General features: G+C 42.3%; 1 protein-coding gene across 1 annotated transcript; it reads left to right on the forward strand.

The window, feature by feature from the left end:
* Positions 1 to 684: 684 nt before the first annotated feature.
* sphk1 (sphingosine kinase 1) lies at positions 685 to 17,132 on the forward strand. The gene is made up of 5 exons (XM_026165444.1): positions 685 to 1,169; positions 9,243 to 9,392; positions 13,162 to 13,256; positions 13,700 to 13,815; positions 14,775 to 17,132. Exons 1-5 carry the CDS (start codon positions 743 to 745, stop codon positions 15,673 to 15,675), a joined length of 1,689 nt encoding a protein of 562 aa, XP_026021229.1. The 5' UTR covers positions 685 to 742; the 3' UTR covers positions 15,676 to 17,132.
* Positions 17,133 to 20,665: the final 3,533 nt, after the last annotated feature.

A 20,665-nucleotide genomic window follows, 5' to 3' on the forward strand; every position in this document is an offset into this window, starting at 1 on the left:
TTATCAATAATACTAATAGAAATAAAGTAATAAATGATGTTTGGTTATAGATTTAGATGACCAGCAGTATAAAGCTGGTTAAATGAGCGAGTTACTCGTCATAAATAGTTTACTGGATGCTATACTTTTTCGTTATAAATGCTGGACTTTTACTTGTAATAGAGTATTTCTATGGACTGTAGTATATGTTTACTTATTTTTTCATTTTACTTGAACACTTCTTTTACACATATACGCTTGTGCAGGGGCAATTTTCATGTAATAAACTATCAAAGCACAGGATCCTGACAAGTCTGTTTACTTCTGGTGTGTCATCCAAACATCTGTGACTTCATTCAAGCAGGAAAAAAATAAAATAAAACAAAATAGGAGACATCGCCTGTTGAATTTTAGTCTGGAGTTTGTGAGTCAAATGACACGCAGTTAGTGTCTTAAAATGGACCTACTAGTTTTAAAATATTGTGTAAGACTTGGTGTCACTAGATAAAATCTGCTGCACAGATAAGGTGCAAAGTGTTTCATAAAGTGTGAGAAGGAGACGCGGTTGGGACGGTTCGTTCTGCGCTCTCCTCCAGCTCCATCACTGCCATTCCCCTTCCCAGTCACTAGGGAGAGACTCTGAACTAAGCAAGCTGCTGTTATTACGCTTAAAGGGTCCCACAGCAGGCTGGTAGAATCAGAGTGTGCACCGCACCGCCATCCGCTCACCGGCCTCCGGGACGCGTCGCACTCTCCGTCCGGGATGGAGAAAGACGCCTGTGATCCGGACCCATCCCGCCAGCGGAATGGGTTCGTGGGCGTGCTGTACGGGGAGTTCACCGACATGCTCAACGACAGGGTCCGCTACTCGGTGAGCTTGACGGAGAGCGCCCTGACCATTCAAAGAATCTCCTCTTCACCCGGCCGGACTAAGGTGGTTTTTAACTTGACCGACTGTGTCGGCTGTCGGGCGTACAGAGGGCCGGACAGCGCGGACGTCGGCGCTTACTTTACAGCCTATTTCTACCCGTTCAAGAGGCGCTGGATGAGCGCCGGAGTGACCCGGCACAGAGTGGAGCAGTGCTTTCGGGTCGCACTGGTCCAGGACCCGCTCGCCAACCTCCAGGAGGCTGAGAGGTGGGCTCATGCCATCAGAGATGCTTCGGCGCGCCAGGCGCCCCGGAGAGACGGTGAGTAAACGCACGGGTCACACGTGTGAAGCCTGAGATTCAACTTTATATTGTAAAATAAATAAATAAACTATATGTAGCAAAAAAAAAAAAAAAAGGCGAACGCTGACAAATTTTATGTGCAGATGTTAAAGTATTCAGTGAGGTCAGGGGTGTGAGAAGGCCTTTCTGGCTCTCAGAAAGAGCCTCGTGCACAGATATCCAAAGCAGAGATCTCCAAGTCCCCGGAAAAAGAAAAAACAAACAAACAGGTTTGGCATAGAGGAAACACATTCCACTTGCTACTGTAACCTGTTCTACCTGCTGTGAACGGTTAGCAGTTAACTGCTGTCCCATTCATGCATGTAGCCCATGGTGGTGATTTTTGTTGGATATGAAGCTTCTTTTGAAAAACACACACGCATAAAAATGATCACTTAAGTAGTTGGATTTTCAACTGATCTTCTGTCAGCAGAGGCTGTAGCTGCTGTTCATCCTTCCATATTCGCGCTCAGTAAATTCCCACTGAGAGTTTATTGTTGATGGGTGGAGGAAAAAAATCACATCAAAACAGCGTCTGTTTTTCACCCAGCTTTGCAGCAGCCTCGTCTAATTAGGCCTCGTCATGTCTCGCTCTGTTTAAAATGCAGACTGTCCTCAAGTTCCTTTTGTCTTCCGATCTCATTATCTCCTCTGTGCTCCAATCTGGTATACAACAACAGGATAATTAACGTGAATACTGTATGAGAAGAGTTTATGCGCCTAATTATCACTATCACTCATTTGGGAACTGATTGGTGATACTTGCTGAGGATGCAGGGCAGAACAGTTTTGGTCTCAAAACTGTGATTCTGAATCCTCTTTGTCGGTCCGGCAATATCTCTTCACACCAGAAATATGAAAAGAAGAAGCGGATATTTGAGTGAGCGGTGACTAATTTGGAATGTTGAAGTGTTAGGATATGTAATGAGGTTGCCCTCCTGCAATAGCAGCCTCCAGGTGTACACAGCACACACACACACACACACACACACACACACACACACACACACACACACACACACACACACACACAGCACACACACACACACACACACTGGACGCTGTGATACTGCAAATTGTGACATCGATCTGATACCAATATAAATACAGGCCTGGTATTATCATACAATACTGATACCAATATTTCTGACCCATAAAGGCCGTTTGTGTTGGGCAGAGCAGTGTGTCATGATTCATGAGATGAATCATCATCAATTTGCAAATTCTGAAAACATTTATGATTTTTACCCCCCATTATTGTGAGTTAAGACAATACAATACACCTTTTAGCTTTTCATGTATTTTGAAACTGTTTTTTTTTTTTTTAAACCTAAGATGTATATGTGACTGTCTTTAAAGCACTTTTGGTCAGCTTTTGTTGGTTAAATGTTCTTTAGGCTATAAATAAAACTGACTTGGCAGTCAACAGAAAAAAAGTTTTTATTCCCCTGTTCAGTTCAATGGGCTGTATACTCAATTTAGAGGATGGAAACTAAATATCGATCCTATTACACTAGTATCAAACTAATACTGATACCAGCATTGGTATCGACACTCTCCATATTTGGATCGTTCCACCCACTTCTACTGTGTGATGAGGAACATCCAGCCTCCCTCTGCTTCTGAACTGTTTATTTGCGGCAGGCAGACAGATGGTAAGCTCAAGGTAACTTGGTTGCTCACTGGACTCCGCATCAAAGTGCTCCAGCCTGGGAGCATTTCAGTCAGACATACTAATGAACCGGCTCAGGCCTCTAACAGTTTGTAGCCTTTTATTCCTAGCTTTCTTTCACTTGTCTTCTTCTTTTGAACGCAGCATCTCACGCGATGATGTGATCATATCATTAATTCTTAAGCTTGTTTTAGCGTTCCAGGTCCGGTCGAGCTAATAAAAGAGCATTTAACGGAATATATTATGTGCTTTAAGTGAATAATGTTGTACTAATGATGTTGCAGAATTGCTGCTTGTCACAGAGGAAGCAGGGGAAGTCAGAGTGACTCACTAATCCCCAATAGTGTATTTACCCCCTGAGTTAATTGCATGCCATCTCATCTGGGATTGCAGATGGAAAGGTTGGATTAAACGTGCAACCACTGCACAAGATTGGTATTTAGGCAGGGAGTTATCACGGTGACACACTTACACTCAGATATAAAGTGATTTAAACGTGTAATCTAATCTATGAAGGTGTAGTTTACAGTGAGGCTGGAACTCTGCTAATTTAGCTACTGTTCTGATGTCTATCACAGTGGTAGCGTCGCAGGGTTTTTTATCCTCACTGTGGGTTCACTGGAATGAATGCGCTGTAAATAATGAAGAGCACACACTATGATACAATCCTGCTGCTTAGAAGATCCGCTGGGAGATTGCATGCGAAAGAATGAGATGATAGTTACTTGATTTGACTTATCTTACAAGCGCCTGCTTTTTTTTGGCTACTAGCCGTATCCTTTTTTGGCTCTTCGGATATTTGATAGAAGGCAGATTGTAAATTCCACTTTTTTTTTTTACATGACATGTTTCCTTCTTTCCTTCCTGCTACACCGGTACATCATCAATGAGGATTTGTCTTGAGTTACTCCAGAAAAAAGTGGGGCCGCACTTTTTAAAATCTGCAAATAAGCTTCTCCAGTGGTGATGTGAGTGTGATCCTGGCACCCACTGTGTCTGCTATTTAAGATGAAGAGTGCAAAAGAGAAGGAGAAGAGGGTAGGAGCTACGAGTAGTGGTGTGCCATACTGCAAATGTTGGTATCAACCCTATACCAAATAAATACAGGGACTGCTGATACTGATACAATACTTTCACCGTATAAAGGCAGCTTATGTAGGTGTGTCATGACTTTTAAGATCATCATCACTTTGCAGATTCTGAACTGATTTTAATGACCTAATTTGACCTAATGACCTAATATTGAATTTACTTTGGGTCAGCCTCTGTGGTTTAAATGTGCTATGGACTAGAAATAAAATAGGCGTGACAGTCAGCAGAAAAAGGTTCAGGTATTTTTCAAAGTAGGTATATTATTTAATTTAAAAAACAAGACTATTTAACACAATTCAGTCAGCTTAGAAATGACGTATCGACTCTGTTGCACTAGTATTGTTCCAATATCGATACCAGCACACTAGTATCAGTATTTGGATTGATCCGCCCACCTCTAGTGCTCTGCTACCTCAAAAGCAACTGTTTACTAGAAGCTTTGGGGTCAGGTGCGCCTGTCATTGTGTGATCTCCCATGGGGCCCTCCACTGAAGCAGTCATGTCTTCCTCATTGAAGGAGTCGAGAGCTAAAAATGCGTCACGAGAAGACCTCTCACCCCGGCCAGCATCTCGGTCCCCCTGGAGCTTCTGTCTTCTGCTCTGTGACACATGGCTGTGATGGGCTGTCAGCCGCTGCCACAGCGGGCACTGGTGTTTGTACTCTCTGGATGTCTTCTCCTCCTCTCCAGCAAACACTCGCCCAACCTTGGAATGCAGTGTGTGTATGTGTGTGTGTGTTGGCAGATGCTTCTTTGCTGCCTGAATTTAGTGCTGCTCCTGAACAGGAATGCTCTCAGTAAATAACCCACATATTTGTTTCTGTTCCAGGAGTTTTCATTCAATGTTTTCATGTTTTAACAAATCCCACCTGTGCTGCCGCTTGCGAAACTTAGAAGCACATTTTGTCTTTATTTAGATTTTTTTTTTCCTTTATAGACGTACACCTTTTTGGAAATGAGGTGGCAGATTCTCTCTGTCAGCGCGACACTTGTTAGTTCTGACACACTGTCATTTCCCGTCTGCCTGTCACCTCGCTGCCGGTGTGTGTTTACCCACTCGTATCTGTGAAATGCACACCCTGAAGATTTTGTGGCAGGATGATGCCTGCAGGTATCTGACTTCACATCCCAGACAGACTTCACATTCACATTCATATAACCCCTATAAGTCCCTGTCATATGCACAGGTGACACAGAGGTCAGGGAAGTAGAAATGTCTGGGAAGTTGTCGTTTTCAGAAATCTTCTTCAATGTGGCCTGTATGTACTGTCTGGGTATGCCTACTTAAATCAGCCTCATTTTATGGGCAATTTCCCAACGTATACCATGCAAATCTTCTGAAATTAGAGTATAAATTTCACCAGCAGTACTTACTAAAATATGAAAACAGCAGAGCACAGGATTACTGATATGCAGTTTTTAAGGAAAGAAGTAGCTTACAAAATTAATGAGCTACTCTACAAGACAGGAGACAAGTAGTTTTAGTTACCATTACTGCTGATAATACTGCTTATCAGTGCTGCTGTGCAACATGGGTTCAATGAGATAACATCAAAACACAGAAAGAGAAAGAAAATCTATTTTTTTCATTTTAATCTGATAAGCTGCATGTGCATATTTCTTTCTCCCACCGTAATCTCAGTTTTGTAAGAGACCCAGTTCATATACACTTGCAGCCACTTCATTAGGTACACCAGTTAAACTGCTTGTTAATGCAAATATTTAATCAGCCAATTGCATGGCAGCAGCTCAGCATATGGACATAGTCAAGTTGGCCTGCTGAAGTTCAAACTGAGCATCAGAATGGGGAAGAAAGACAATATACGTGGTTTTCAATGTCGCATGGTTGTTGGTGTAAGACGGGCTGCTGCTGATCTACTGGGATTTTTCCTACACAGCCATCAGGGTTTACAGAAAATAGTCTGAAAAAGTGGAGCAGCAGTTTTCTGGGTGAAAATTTTGTTGATGCCAGATGTCGAAGGAGAATGGTCAGACTGCTTTGAGGTCTGAGGGAGGCACCCGTGCCTCAAATTAGCATTTTTTACAACCAGAATATGCACAAGAGCATCTCTGAATGCAGAACTGAACCTTCAAGCAGAAGGGCTACAGCAAAACAGAAGACCAGACCAGGTGCCACTATTATTAGCTGAGAGAAATCTGAGGCTACAGTTTGCATGGGCTCACTAAAATTGGAAAAGAGAAGATTGGAACAATTTTTGCCTGGTCTGATGAGTCTTGATTTTGATTTGCGGTATTCAGATGGTAGTGTCTGAATATGGTGTAATCGGCATGCAAGCATGGATCCATCCTGGCTTGTATCAACCGTTCAGGCTGGTGCTGGTGGTGTGATGGTGTTGGGGATATTTTCTTGGCACACTTTGGGCACCTTAGTACTAATTAAGAATTGTTTAAAATACCACAGTCTACCTAAACATGCCCACCACATTTCAGCCACGTTAGCAGCCTGTGACTCTCAAAATTGCAATTCTGTCATATCACTGTCACATATGCAAGAATTCGTCACCAGGCATGTTTTTACATATGTTTTGGAACTGTCCAGTCATATCTGACTTTTGGGTCTTTGTAAACGCTGTGCTATCTGATGTACTTGAAGTTTTTTTACACCTCAATCCTGGTCTTTGCCTCCTTAATGATACCTCTGACATGTCATTAAAATGAATTCAACGCAAAATGTTGCAAGATTTCTGCACCTTGCACGCATCATTGTAGATGCTAAACACTTTGGCATTATTATTGCAGACATATTAATGTTCTGATGATAACATTTAGCTTAAAAAAACCCCAGCTTGGCTCTTTATTAGCTACATTAGGTTATGTTATCTCAATGCTTGCAGTGATTCTCAATTAGAACACATTCATGAAGATCTGAGAAAATCCCTGCTGTAAATTAATGCAGCAATGGGCAGTGGGTTTGTTTCAAAGTAAAGCTACACAGGCTAGAATGAGTTAGGTGGGGGACTGAACACTGTTTCTTTCTTTTGTTGCATTATTCTATTTGAATCACTGACAAAAACTCACAGGTGTAATAAGCATAGTTCAGGATGAGCACATCTTTTGCTTTATGTGTCATATATCCCAGTGTGAAAAATGCTAAAGGTGTTTGCTTTAACAAACAAGAATGCCTGTGTTGGGTTTGACCCTTTTCAAGGGTGTCTGTAGGTATTGAATGGGATGATTTTCAGCCCTGCAGACTTGAGGGCAAAAACCCAATTTGAAAGCCCTTTCACTATCAGCAGCCATTTTCCACTGTATTCTGGAAGTATAGATAGGACCTTTGTGTCTGGATGCCACATTGTGCTCAGATTCAAGTAAACAACAATGCTAACCCTGTGTGACTGAATGGAGGCACAGTTTGGCATGCACCTGTGTTTTTGCCCTCTCACCTTATTCTTTTTGGCGGGTTCACACCTCTTTCTCTGAGATATTTTCGTACCGTCACTGTTTCCTGTCATCACAGGCCATATAAAGTAGAGGATGGCAGTAGCACAGACAGGTCACAGACCTGGAAATTGAGGTTATAAACTATCAAGAGGACAAATACCCTGACAGTTCAGCCAGAGCCAACAGATAGTGAGTCAAAACAAAGACGGCAAAAGCATTTGCTCTGTCAGTTCTAAGGTTAAAAACGACAGCTGAAATTACTAAATGATGAGGATCTTTTTTTTTTTTTTTTTACATCTGTCACATTTTATGACTCTGAGAAACTTTGCTTGCCTGATACCGAAGGCAGTATCATCTACAGCCATGTATTTATGGCAGAAATCAATACCGGTTCTGCTCTCCGTGCCCCAAAATGGGATGATGTTTTTGTGCTTTCTGATTCATTTGATATGGTCTCTGGCGAGTCTGTGTGTGCTCTAAAGGTCAGGAGCGTCTGCTGCAAAATCCAACTCGAGTGGGGGAAACTACTCTGTAAAAGCTGCAAATCCTTTTAGTTGCAACCAACAAGTATTTTACAATTAAATCTGCAGTAGGCAGAAATCTTTTCCAGATTTCTGCCTACTGCAGATTTAAAATTAGACAGCTCTCCTCCCGCAGCTCTCTGTTTTAAGCCCCCAAACAAATGAGCATGGGCTAAAAATAATTAGCTGCCCTGGGATTTAAAACCCCACTCTCACTGGTGAATGTCATTTACTTAACCCATTACGCTACCACATCTCCTGCGCTCTTTCTCTACATTTCACTTTCAGTTTTTCTGCAACTTTATATTGTTCCTTTAATAAGCTTGCAGAAGTCTAGTTCCCTCTCAGAACTTTCAGATTAGAATATGATGAAAAGTTGTAGTTAAGATATTGCAAAGTCCTGTAGTAGCCCTTACTACGATCATTACTTTACATTTCGCAGTTGATTTTTGGCATCAGGAGCAATGTGGGGAATCATTGTCTGTCTACAGGATGCACTGTCATGTGGACAATCTACTATAACTTCATCATTATTCTACTTCTGACAGTGGTTATTTTGGGGAAAAGGATGTTGAAGATGGAGCTGCCAAGCAAGCAGCGTTTAATTTTTAATTATAGTTATTGTCGGGGACTTTTTTCAATCAGAACTAGAGGCGGGACAAGGTTGGAAGTGATCCAATCACAATCTTGTGAAGGTTAAATGTACACATTTGACGTGAAGTGGTACAGCTATATTGTTTTTTTCTTTTCTTTTTTACCAATTAGCAGTGGTGTGCAGTTTTTTTTTTACCAAGTAAATACAGGGCAAGTGTTGCCAATACCAGTACAGGTGCTGATACTTTTAATTTGTAAAGGCAGCTTATGTAGGGGAGAGCACTGTGTCACGATTTAATCATCATCAATGTGCCAAATCTGACCAAGTATACCAATGCTGATACTGGTATTTGACAGCTAGCATCCACAGTGCACATGTGCCCTTGAGTAAAAAGGCAGAGTCCCTAAAAACCTCAGGAAAATGGATATTCTCATTCCATTAATCTGTCTTCTCTTGAAAGACACAAGCAACAGGAGGATTTCCCTCATGGGGACGACAACATGTCACGAGTTGCTAATAATACATGGTGAGATCTCGAATGAGAAGCATCTGTAAGCCCTCTCTCTTTGAAGAAAGTAGCATGTCACATTAAAATGAAGCGTTGTCAGCCTGAATGCTCTCACGGCCCGTGCCTTTACTGCCTCATCCTTCTTTTTTTTGTGCCAAAGAGACCCTGAGGGAAAAGGCTGCCCTTATACATTCTTTAAAAATCCTACTCCTTCATCTCTGTCCTCGCCTTCACTCACATCCACCTTCCTCTGCCTCTCTCAGGTGTGGCGTATATGGAGGTGCGTCGGCCTTGCAGAATCATGATGCTGGTGAATCCTCAAAGCGGGCGCGGACAGGCTCTCCAGCTTTTCACCGGCCACATACAGGGCATGCTCACGGAGGCCTCTGTTCCCTACACGCTTGTCATCACAGGTCAGTGGATTTCACGCACTCGTAAATATGTTTTCCCTGTGCAGTTGGCTGGCAATGTTCTCAAGGTCACCTCCATATGAAAATATCAGATTGAAGTCTTTAACCCCACCGTGGACGATCATTTAAAGAACCTGCCAATTACACACACACGCACATAAGTTGACATAACTGCACTCTAAAACAACTTTTAATCTCTGCAGGAATTATGCATTGCCTGTGTGATCACAAATTTACAAACCACATGTTCAAACACGAGTATGAGCAGGCACTCAGGCACATGTGCAGTGATACGCATTTAATATCTCTCTCAAGCTGCTCCATATTCCATATGAATTGCTTATGCTTTTTTGTGAATTCAAACAGTGTTGCGTTGGTTGCTGTCATCAGAGGCTTTAAGCTCAAAGTGACCTCCCTCGGGATACCAATAAGCTGATAAAGAAATATAAAAAGGCTTTAATACCCAAACATATGGAATAAAATATAAGCACATAGACTCATTTACCCTCCTGCCTTTAACTTTAACTATACAAAGTTTGATAAAGCCTTTATAAGCCTATGTCAACCACTGGTTTATAAAATCATGTTCTAAAGCCTCAAGCCGCTATCATGTGTTTACCAGCCAAGCTAGCAACCTTGGCAGCAACCTGCATTCATATATTTTGTTTGTACGTTGCATAGATGACTCAACAAAAAATTGTTTTTCAGGGCTTTCATTGCAGCCAGTGGATATGTGGTACAATCCTACCCACTCCATCCATTAATCCTTTACATTGAAGATCAAATAAATCATCAGCATATACAGCATTTACAGTTAAGACTGCATTTTATAAATTACATTCATTCTTTGATTTCCACATGCACGGTTCACCCGCATGCAATGAAAGCCTGTTCAAATGTGATTGGTCAGTAGTACCTGGTCTACAAACAAAGTACTAATGGAAAGCAGAAAGCTCCCAGTGGCAATAATGTTGTTCCTTACTACAGACTCTCCGTTTTCATATGTATGTAAGTGTTTATACGGACTGCTATTTCAGTGCCTTGAATTAACTGAGTTGAAGCTCAGCAGAGAGCTACTGGCTACAACTGTGTCAGAACCGATATTTCATGTACCTAATAATGCATAATTTAAGCCTTCATCAAATTTTGGTTAAGGAAAAGAAGAAGTCATCTCCGGTACCACTTTACACAAAGTTATAGAGAGAAAAATATTTTTTATATCAGCTTGTCTTTACTTCAGTCATAACATTGGCCAATTTAATGGGAATCTACCACTTGTGCCAGCCTCTAGAACAGGGGTAGGCAACTCGAGTGCCAGTGGCCTGCAGGTTTTAGATGAGTCCTTGATCGACACTGCTAATTTGATGTCTAAATGACCTCCTCAACATGTCTTGAAGTTCTCCAGAGGCCTGGTAATGAACTAATCATCTGATTCAGGTGTGCTGACCCAGGGTGATATCCAAAACCTGCAGGACACCGGCACTCAAGGCCTGGAGTTCGACACCCCTGCGCTAGAAGTGAACTTCTCATTAGCGATCGTGATTGACTACAATTATGTGTTTGATAACACTAATTGGATTGATCATATCTCAGAACAACCCTGAAAAGTCCAATGAACTCATTGAAGAACTAAAGCTAAGTCCATGCCAGGTAACCAACCAATTTAAATGAACTCAACCAGTTCTACCAAGAAGAGTGGTCAAATGTCCTGCCAGAATTATGCCTGACGTTTGTTGCTGGTTAACAAATCATTTGGTAGAGGTGTAATTTGCTAAGGGACATTTAACCAAATAGTGGGGATGTATGTATACATCTGGGCAAGAATGCATACTTTTGACCCTGTATAGATACAAGAAAATCCTAAATAACTTCCAACTTTTGCTCCTAATTCATGCTTTTTAAACTCGCCAAAGATGTATGTAGGTTTCAGTTATTGTGCAAATGTACTGTTTATAAGGTTGGGGCAACCTGCAGTCAGCTGAGACTGAAGAAGTCACTTGGATGAGTGACGAAATGTTTCTCCCGTTGAAAACGCTACGTCCAGATGAACAGAATGAACCTTTTGGGATATGCTGTAAAATCATTCCACGCTGGAAAAAGAGCAGTTCAAAGAAATCATTAAAAGCCCCAAATTATCATTACATTCGTGCCCATGATTAGTGTATGTGAACTTCTCACCACAACTGTAAAAGCACTGTCTTCTTATTCAGTCCTGGAGGTTACCACTTGCCTCCAGCCAAACCCTGCTTGACAGAATCAACAGAAGCAGCTGTTGCTTCTAGCATCAGCTTGGTAGCGTGTAGCTCAATGTGAGATGAACCACAACAGCAAATTCAAAAAATAACAGGACAGGCTCTGTGTTTGTTTATTTGAGAGAGGCTGCTGATGTGTACTCATTATACAGACCTCTGGGATTCAAAGGAAGGCTGGCAGCTGGGTGGGGAGGTAAACAGACAAACAACAATAACTAATGTTAAACAGAAATAAGGTGGGGGTAGGGAACACTAAAGGGCTTCTTTGGTCTGATACAGATTAACTGGCATAAACCATTTACTGGGACAGGTCCTTGATGACTGTATCACACTGCCTTAGCCTGAGGAAGGACAAGTACCAGTGGAGGCACCTCTTGTGTCAGCATGTACCTTTTACATACTGTATGAAGTGCACCAAGTTTAATCTTTACCCAGCTTAACCTCAGAAGGAGGCACACGAAGGTGACACAACTTGGGAACAGCTGTATTTAAAGTGGAATTTACTGAGGATTTTAAACAGAGCAAAATCTTTGGTAGTCGTGTGCAGATGGTGGAAAACTCAACAGCGAGCGTGCCAGGTGAAAACTTTGTGGCACCTCTGCCGTCAGGTTTAAGGCTGTATGCGTGACAGCGACCTCTTGAATAAGGAAGTGGCTAGGAAGTAAAGCATCAACTCCCTCGGCGGGCTCAAGTTGCTGAGTCAGCTGTGCAGTGCAGTTACTCCCTCTGCTTCAGTCTGTCAACACAGCACTGCATCAGTGCCTCGAGCCTCCCCAGCAAACAGCAAACAAACAGCAGCAACATGGGGAGCACCGCTGGGGAAAGGGAGACCCAAGAGACTTTCCAGGCATGGGGGTTGTGGGGAAGACAGGTAAAAATTGAGCAAAGTGAAAAGAAAAGACGATGCCACTGTTTTTATTTCCATCAATAGATCAGAAAACAGTATTTCAACCATGATGTGAGCGTATCAGTGTTTGTTAATTTCATATCTGCCGTCCTCTTTTACCATGCACGACTTCACTGCGGAGTGTCGGCTGGCGGGACGGTAGAATTTGATGCTGACAGGATGAGCCCCCTGCAGAGGGACCTACTCAATGATGCTGCCAATAAAACTAGGCTTAACAAATAGCTCAGCGCATTAACCAACATTCATGCATGCACACACACACACACACACACACACACACACACACACACACACACACACACACACACACACACACACACACACACACACATTCAGATATTTGTCAGTCACAGATGTTTGCAGGCTGGCTAAAGCTGCCTTGGAGCTGTTGAATAGCCACTGGATGGGCTAATGTGATATGTCTGCCCTGATAAGGGGAAATTGAATCTCTTTTCTGCCTAATCTCCCTGATCCTACCCCAAAGGCTGGCGATAAAGGGGAGCATATTTCTTTCACTGACCTTGCCCTTTTTTTTATGTCTTTGCTACGTCCTGCATTTCACCGCACTTTCTGCTTCGTGTTTTACTTCTCGATCTCCTCTCGTGTCTTCCAGAGCATCAGAACCACGCTCGGGAGCTGGTGAGAAAGGCGGACCTGTCGCAGTGGGATGCACTGGTCATCATGTCTGGAGATGGGCTGCTGTTTGAGGTGCTTTAACTTTACTTGGCAAGGACACAAGTGCTAATCAGCTGCGGATGAAAATCATACAAACTCTTACAACCCTGCCCTATTCTCAGGAACTTCTTAGAATAGGACTATAAAAATTTAATTTGTTCTCAATCTTGACAAAAGAGCTGGCACCAGATAAATAAAAGCCTTAATTTTTTCTGTGGATGTTTTTCAAGCTATGATGTAGAATATAAGTAATGTCAAGGTTTTTCTTTCTTTTTTCTTTTTTGCTTTTGATTCTCTGATTCTATAAATCTTCCACCGTGGTACCTTTATGTTTCCTGGAAGCACTACACTTAACACAGAACAGCTGTAACTATGAGAGAAACACTTTTTATCAGAACTTGCAGTCTTCCACAGTCACTACTTTCTATTTAGAACCACAGTCTGATTCTGCTCTTCTATTCTTCTTGCTTATTCAGGTGATAAATGGTCTTATGGACCGAGAGGACTGGCAAGAGGCCATTCAGATCCCTCTGGGTATTCTACCAGGTGGCTCCGGCAATGCCCTGGCTGCATCCGTCCACCACTACTCACAGTGAGTTGATCCATTAATGAGTCATTTAAATGCATGGGCTAACAGTCCAAAAGATAAACCTTCCTCAGTTTTGGAAAAAAAAGACAATTTATCTCATGCTTGTGTAATTATGCCAAAGGCTGACTGGGCACATCATTTCCTCAGGAGAGAAACAAGACTTTCAACTGCTTTGCTGTGCGGCAAGGTCATTTCAGGTTCCTCCAACTCTCAAAGGAATGATGTAATGGGTTTAAAAACTGGCACATTATGAGTGATTATAGTCCAGAGTGCAGCTGGGGAACATGTTGACCCAGCACATGTTCAAGGTGTCATCTCCATCTGCTGGTTGGTTGTTAGCACAACATCAAAGGGGCGAACAGAAATATACACTAATGAGTCAAAACATTATGGCCGCCTCTGACTAACAAGCTGTTGGGCCTTCAGTGCAGCTCTGACCTGCTGATTCATGGACTTATAACAAGATCTGAAGGTCTGTAGGTGTAGCACTGAAACTTTGAAGATCCGAAGTTTTGAGATCAGACTTGATCAATGACACCCTCCAAGACCAAACTGCCAGTTCAGTAGTTAAATGTTGTTCAGTAGCATGCTGTTGCTACAGTAATATCAGCATTATGTGCAGCAGTGAGTTTATTTAATTCATTATGTGTCTATTTGTGAGCATTTGTAGTGCTTTAGCTCATTCACACATTTGTCACCCCAGTTTTTGGGGTTCTGTGTTTTTAATGTTAGTTTATTTTTAATGGAGAGAAAGAGAATATCAACCTTGCCTGAGGACATGGTGGTTGATATTCTGTCTCTTAAAATGAAACTACCATAAAAGTTAGAGACTTTTCATTTCTTTGGCAGTGAGTAAACTTACAAATTTAACAGGGGTTCAAATAATTTTTCACCCCACTGTAGTCCCATGTAGTAGTTGTGAAATTGAGGCTTACCTCATGATCTCTTAAACAACTTTTCAGGTCACCTCCAGCATGGAATGAGGAGCTTCTGTTGAGCTGTGGTTTCATGCTGTGCAAAGGCCTGGTTGGCCCTCTGGACCTGGTGTCTGTCCACCTAGCCTCTAAACAGCGCCTCTTCTCGTTCCTCTCTCTGGCCTGGGGCTTTGTGGCAGATGTCGATATTGAGAGCGAGAAGTACCGCCACGTCGGAGCTATCCGGTTCCTTATGGGCACCCTGGTACGTCTGGCCTCACTCCGAGTGTATCAGGGCAGATTAGCATACCTTCCTGTGAAGGAAGCACCAAAACTTTCAAAAGGGAGCTTCACAACAAACCACCCACCCTCCACACCTCAGCACCCCTCACTCTGTTCTTCACTTCCTTGTCAGTTTATCCCCAACACTTCCCCAAACCCGAGCTCTCGCCATGGCACGAACTCAAACCACAACACTAGAACCAACTCTTCCAACAACGCCATCACCACCAAGAGGCCTCAGATCGAGAGTGACACCAAGACAAGAGCCCCTGTAGACTCTCTGCTCCCTGACCTGGAGCAACCTGTCCCAGACACATGGACAGTAGTCAAGGAGGAAGACTTTGTCTTGGTGCTGGCTATTTACCAGTCCCACCTGGCTGAGGACCTGTGGACAGTCCCTGGTGCAATGGCAGATGATGGTCTGATCCATCTGTTCTACGTGACAGCAGGAATCTCCCGGCCTGCCCTTTTGCGTCTCTTCCTTGCCATGGAGAAAGGTGGCCACTTGGCATGTGGCTGCCCCCACCTGGTGTATGAGAAGGTGAAGGCTCTGCGACTAGAGCCCATAACTCCACAAGGCATGATCACCGTTGACGGAGAGGTGGTGGAGTACGGGCCGGTGCAGGCTCAGATCCACCCCGGAATAGCTAGACTCATGCGTGGATGAATTTGGAGCATCGCAACCTTTTCCTGGCTGTAGAGCTTTCTAGATTGGCCTTTTATACTCAGTGTCAATTTCTTGATCTGTGCTGGGTTTTTTGTTTTTAATTATTTTATGTTTTTTCAGAAGTGCCAAAGACATTTTATCAGCCTCTGTAAATTTCTCTATTTTTCTACTGAAACAACTTGTCCTATTTTTATGGATCTCCGTCCCCTCTTTCTCCAAATGTTTGATTCAGGGTCAAAGCCATGGATGGTTGGTCTTGCTGCTGGCTGGTCCAGGCTTAGGGAAATACGGAGGGATTATGTGTCTGTGTGAGTATGTGTGTGTGAGTGCATAAGAGAGAGAAATCTTTATGTATGTTTGTGTGTGAGATCGTGCATGAGAAGCTTTAGCGGGTGCTGGCGGAGGAGTGCATTGTGCTCTCTGCTGTCAGACCTCATAAGCATGGAACACGTGAAGAGAAGCACATTTCCCCTTCCTGGGAGACTCCTGGAAAAAAAAAATCAAACACACCGCTTGTACCCAGTGTACCACACCAGACCAATAATCTAACTCCTGGGCATCGCCTCCCTCTCAGCTTCATAGAGAGGAGATTTCTTAAAGAGGAAATGTAAATCTACCAAGGATTTCGCATTAACGGAGCTTTAATCTTTGATTAATGTGTGTTAAAAAAAGCAACAGCGAGATCTTGTCACATTAAGCTTTATCACTCTATGATGCCCACTCCATTTTCTTGAGCGTGGAAGCATTCATCAGCTGACAATGCATGAAGTGCTGGCAAGGTAGACAGAAACCCGGCCACCTGAGGTTACACCTCCACTGCTGGCTGCTCCTTTTCCTCTCCTCCTGTTCCATCTACAACCACCATGGATCTGCCTCTGCTCGCACGCAGATACACACTCTCACTTTCTTTCCCCCTTCCCCCTCCTCCTATGCACACACACACACATACACACACAGATACACACGTACCCTTACATCTCTGCAGCACTTAGCGAGGGGGAGGTGCATGGTCTGCCACTGTGCATATGATCCCTACTCCTCTTGCCGTCTTAAGATTGTACTCATTCTCTCCCTCCCTCTGTTAACGAGCCATCAGCACCTAATGTGTCCTTAATATGAGGCTTTACATCTGTAAAACCATGCTCAATAGAGAGCCTCTCTTTTTTTTACTCATATGAAAGATTTTAGGTGGGCTTCAAACACATATTAGACTGGTTGAAACACACTTAAATGGAGGAAGTAGGATTTCATTTTGAGTCTGTCAGCATTGAATATTGAGAGGCGTGCAATCAATGTGGGCAAAAGCTCTGCTCAGCTGTGTGGCCTTTCCTCTGGCTGTCAACGCAGCTGTGATGAGCATTAGTGTGCTGGAGAAGTGCAAAATGTTAGCATTATTATCCGTGCCCTCTCCACACACACACACACTAGTTTAAATTATAAAAAATAATCGTGTTAACAGAGCAAAAGAAAAGATAAATGCAGATGCATCTGCTAAAAAGAAAATCACATGTAATGCTGAAGGTGAAAATATGTAATGTCGACAGGCAGGTAGAGATCAAAATTCTGAAGATCAGCTGCTTCAAGGTTTTGATGAATACATCACTGTCATCAGTGAAATACAGTCGGTGTGATGAGCTGAATTCGCACACCAGTTTCTGCTGCTTCTGGGGGTTCCATGAGTGATGGACCCTTTTTCTTTCTTAGAGTCGTAATGAAAATTATTGGGCAATGGCAGCCGGCCACCTGGACACTGGCTGAGACTGCTACTATTAGTTACACTGGGGTGGCCCAGAAACTTACGTCTCCATTTATTTTTCTGATAACACACATGCAGAAGTGCACCACCAGGAAACAACAGCTGCTGAGAAATGCTTCAAAAAGAAAAAGCATATTTTTTTTTAGTTCACTCTGTTCAGTAATAGACACAGTAATAGTAGACACATATAGTTCCCAAATAGGCCACCCCTGGCCACCACTTGGCTCCACCCCTGCAGTATATCATAGGCTGGATACCAGACAAAATGGTGCCTCATATGTTTGGATGAAAGCTGCACAGTGGTAATTACACTGGGAAAAATGAAATAAATAATTGCACGAGGGACTCAGGTGCTCTGCACATGCTCCATACCTCATAAAAACATACAGCTCTTCTATATTTCCTAAATCGTATGAAATTGCGCACATCAAATCCAGAAAACAAAATCAGCTCATGAGATGTTTATATTGGATCGTATTTTAATGATTGCTTATGAAGAGGGTAAAAACAATTCTTTAGTCCAGCCATCCTCTGTGTACATCACGTGATAAACACAGAGGATGGCTGATTTATTTATATAGTTTAGATGGATTATTTAGGACATCAAAATCCGACTGAATAATGTTTAAATACAAGTTAAATGTATCTTTAAAAACAACCTAGACATTTGAAACAAAACCCAAAAACAAATGAATTATTAATTTATTGCTGCTGTTATCTGTTTTATGATAAATCCTATAAGTAAATAGCAGTTTAAAATATAGCGGGTGAGGAAGATAATATCAGAGAATTATAGGACACTGCAGAAAAGGAGACAAACCTCTCTCCCTAATAATACTTTTACAGTCCTTTAATGAACTGCAATATACTTGAAGTTGACCTGACTCAATATGCATATTTTTGGTTTCCATCTTCACTGCAGTGCCGATCTTTTTCCTAATACTTGATTTTCCGTGCGTTCCAACTCATACCTGACATGCTGTACCTTCTACCCTTGCTGTGTCCTCAGCGATGCTATTCAGGTGCTTTGAATGCATTGTCACGCTCTCGAGGGTGCACTCCTGACATTGCTGTCGCCCGCCTGCACTGTTCATTATTAAATGTACATCTCATAAGGGTAGAGATGACCTATGCAAATGCCTTGTCATGGCTGCAGATAGTTGGAGTGAGGGTTCCCTCTGCTGGACCATCACTGAACATCGAGTGAAGGTTTTATCTGTGATAGTTTCTTCTTACATTATTCAATGCAATCTACTGAAACTACCACCTGCTTCCTGCTTTTTTAGATTTGCAGTGATGATTATCGTAGGCAGAGCTCAGCTGCAGAAGACATTGCATTCTTTGTTGTTATTAAAACCGAACATCCAGCTTATTGTAATGAAATATTGGGGAAACTTTTTGATACTTCCATTGAAGCACAGCTGCAAATAATAGCTCATCTCAGTGTAGGGTTTTGGCACACTGCTGTTAATCTACGGTACTATACTGTTGACTTGTTGTACCCTGTTGGCTGCTTGAATGTAACAGCAACATTTTTTTTCTCTATGTCAATAATGTTACAGCATTTTACAAATGATTTATGAAAAGTGAGACTATGAACTGATATTATACAAAACAATGATGTTTTTTTTTTCTGTTCCTGTAAGAATCTGAATATGTTATCCTTTCTGTATCATGTACACTGTACTTAGGAAATTGTCAGTTTGTGTTTCTGTCAGTGCGTCATCCTGCCAAAACATGGTCCTAGAGAAACTCGCAGCAGGAACTACTACGCAGATAGATTTGAGTAGGTGTTTGTCTCTCTGTGGACAGATTGTGTCACCATTCAAGAAGTCAGGACATTTGTAAAGACAGGTCTGGTCCAAGGAAGCATTCGTGTCATGGCTGGAGTGATACACTCACAAGAAAACATCTGGTACATGTGTTATTTGTTTTATGTGATGTTATAAAGTGCTAAATAAGCTTTTAGTGCAGAACATCAATGGTTTAGTGCATTTGAATGTGTTATACTATTTGTGTCTATAAATAAAAAATGAAAAAAATATCTATACATGTGGCACAGTTTTGTAAATTGTGCCAATTAAAGAGCTTTTTATGTAAAATTAAGTAAAAGGAAAGCCGTTTCTCTAGAAAGTGCCTTAGTCTTAAGCCAAGACAGCAGTTAGGTGGTGCACTGAAAAAATAAATAAGTGCATGAGAAAACAAACTGTTTACCATGTGAAATCACAGTTTAGCTTTATGAAAGACAGATTTTTTCTTTCTTTTCGCATATGTCAGTGTTATACTGAGGCTCTGATCTGCACAGGTTACAATACAATCACAAAGAGTGCAAGTGAAGCGCTTTGACTGACTGTAAATGTTTAATAGTGACATATAAGGGTGTTATTACGTCTATTCAACTGGCTGATGACAACCAGGCATTTATCATCTCCTTTTATTTTGTTATGAACTTCTTTAAAAAAAAAAAAAGACCAATAAACACATTCATATACAAAAAATGCTTTATGTGTTGTTCTCTGATTCATTGAAAAGGTGTCAGGGCTGAGCAGCCGGTGTGGACCCAAAAAGCAGACAGGAGAGCGATGGAACAGAAGTTTGAAAGCCGAGCCATTTATTTGGCTGAAAAAACATGAGCACAAAACAAGGTAAAGCATACAGGGGTGTAAACTAAAACTAGAACCCAAACTGGCAAAACCTAGACTATCACAACTGTGACAAAGTCACATGAACATGATTCTGAGCAGGAGCATGTGAGAAACTATGATGAGAAAAACATGAACATGACCATGACCTGAACAGAATTATGAAATACTTTAAAACAGACGCGCTAACACTGAAAAAAGGAAAGCTGTGGCTCAATTCAGGAGCTGCATCCTTCAGAGGACCCGGCCTTTGTGTCTACATCTGGGCCGGGTCCTCCAAAGACAGAGAAGGCCGGGAGGCTGTAAAATGGGACAGTCCAGCCTTCAGATTTGCGTTACCACTGTCTCGGTGGAGTTTAATAAACTCAGCCGTCTGCTCCTTGCTATCTAAAATATAACAGGAGATTGGAGTAAATTCTCTACCATCTCACACTTCTCACATCATTTAAAGTGACTTATATATCATGTTTAACCTGAGTAGTGAACGACCGCGCGGGCCTGAAAACGATCCATCCATCCATTCGCGTCCGCTTATCCTTTCCAGGGTCGCGGGGGGCGCTGGAGCCTATCCCAGCTGTCATAGGGTGAGAGG

The sequence above is a fragment of the Astatotilapia calliptera genome, chromosome 4 (assembly GCF_900246225.1).
Source record: "Astatotilapia calliptera chromosome 4, fAstCal1.2, whole genome shotgun sequence".
NCBI classification, from domain to species: Eukaryota; Metazoa; Chordata; class Actinopteri; order Cichliformes; family Cichlidae; genus Astatotilapia; species Astatotilapia calliptera.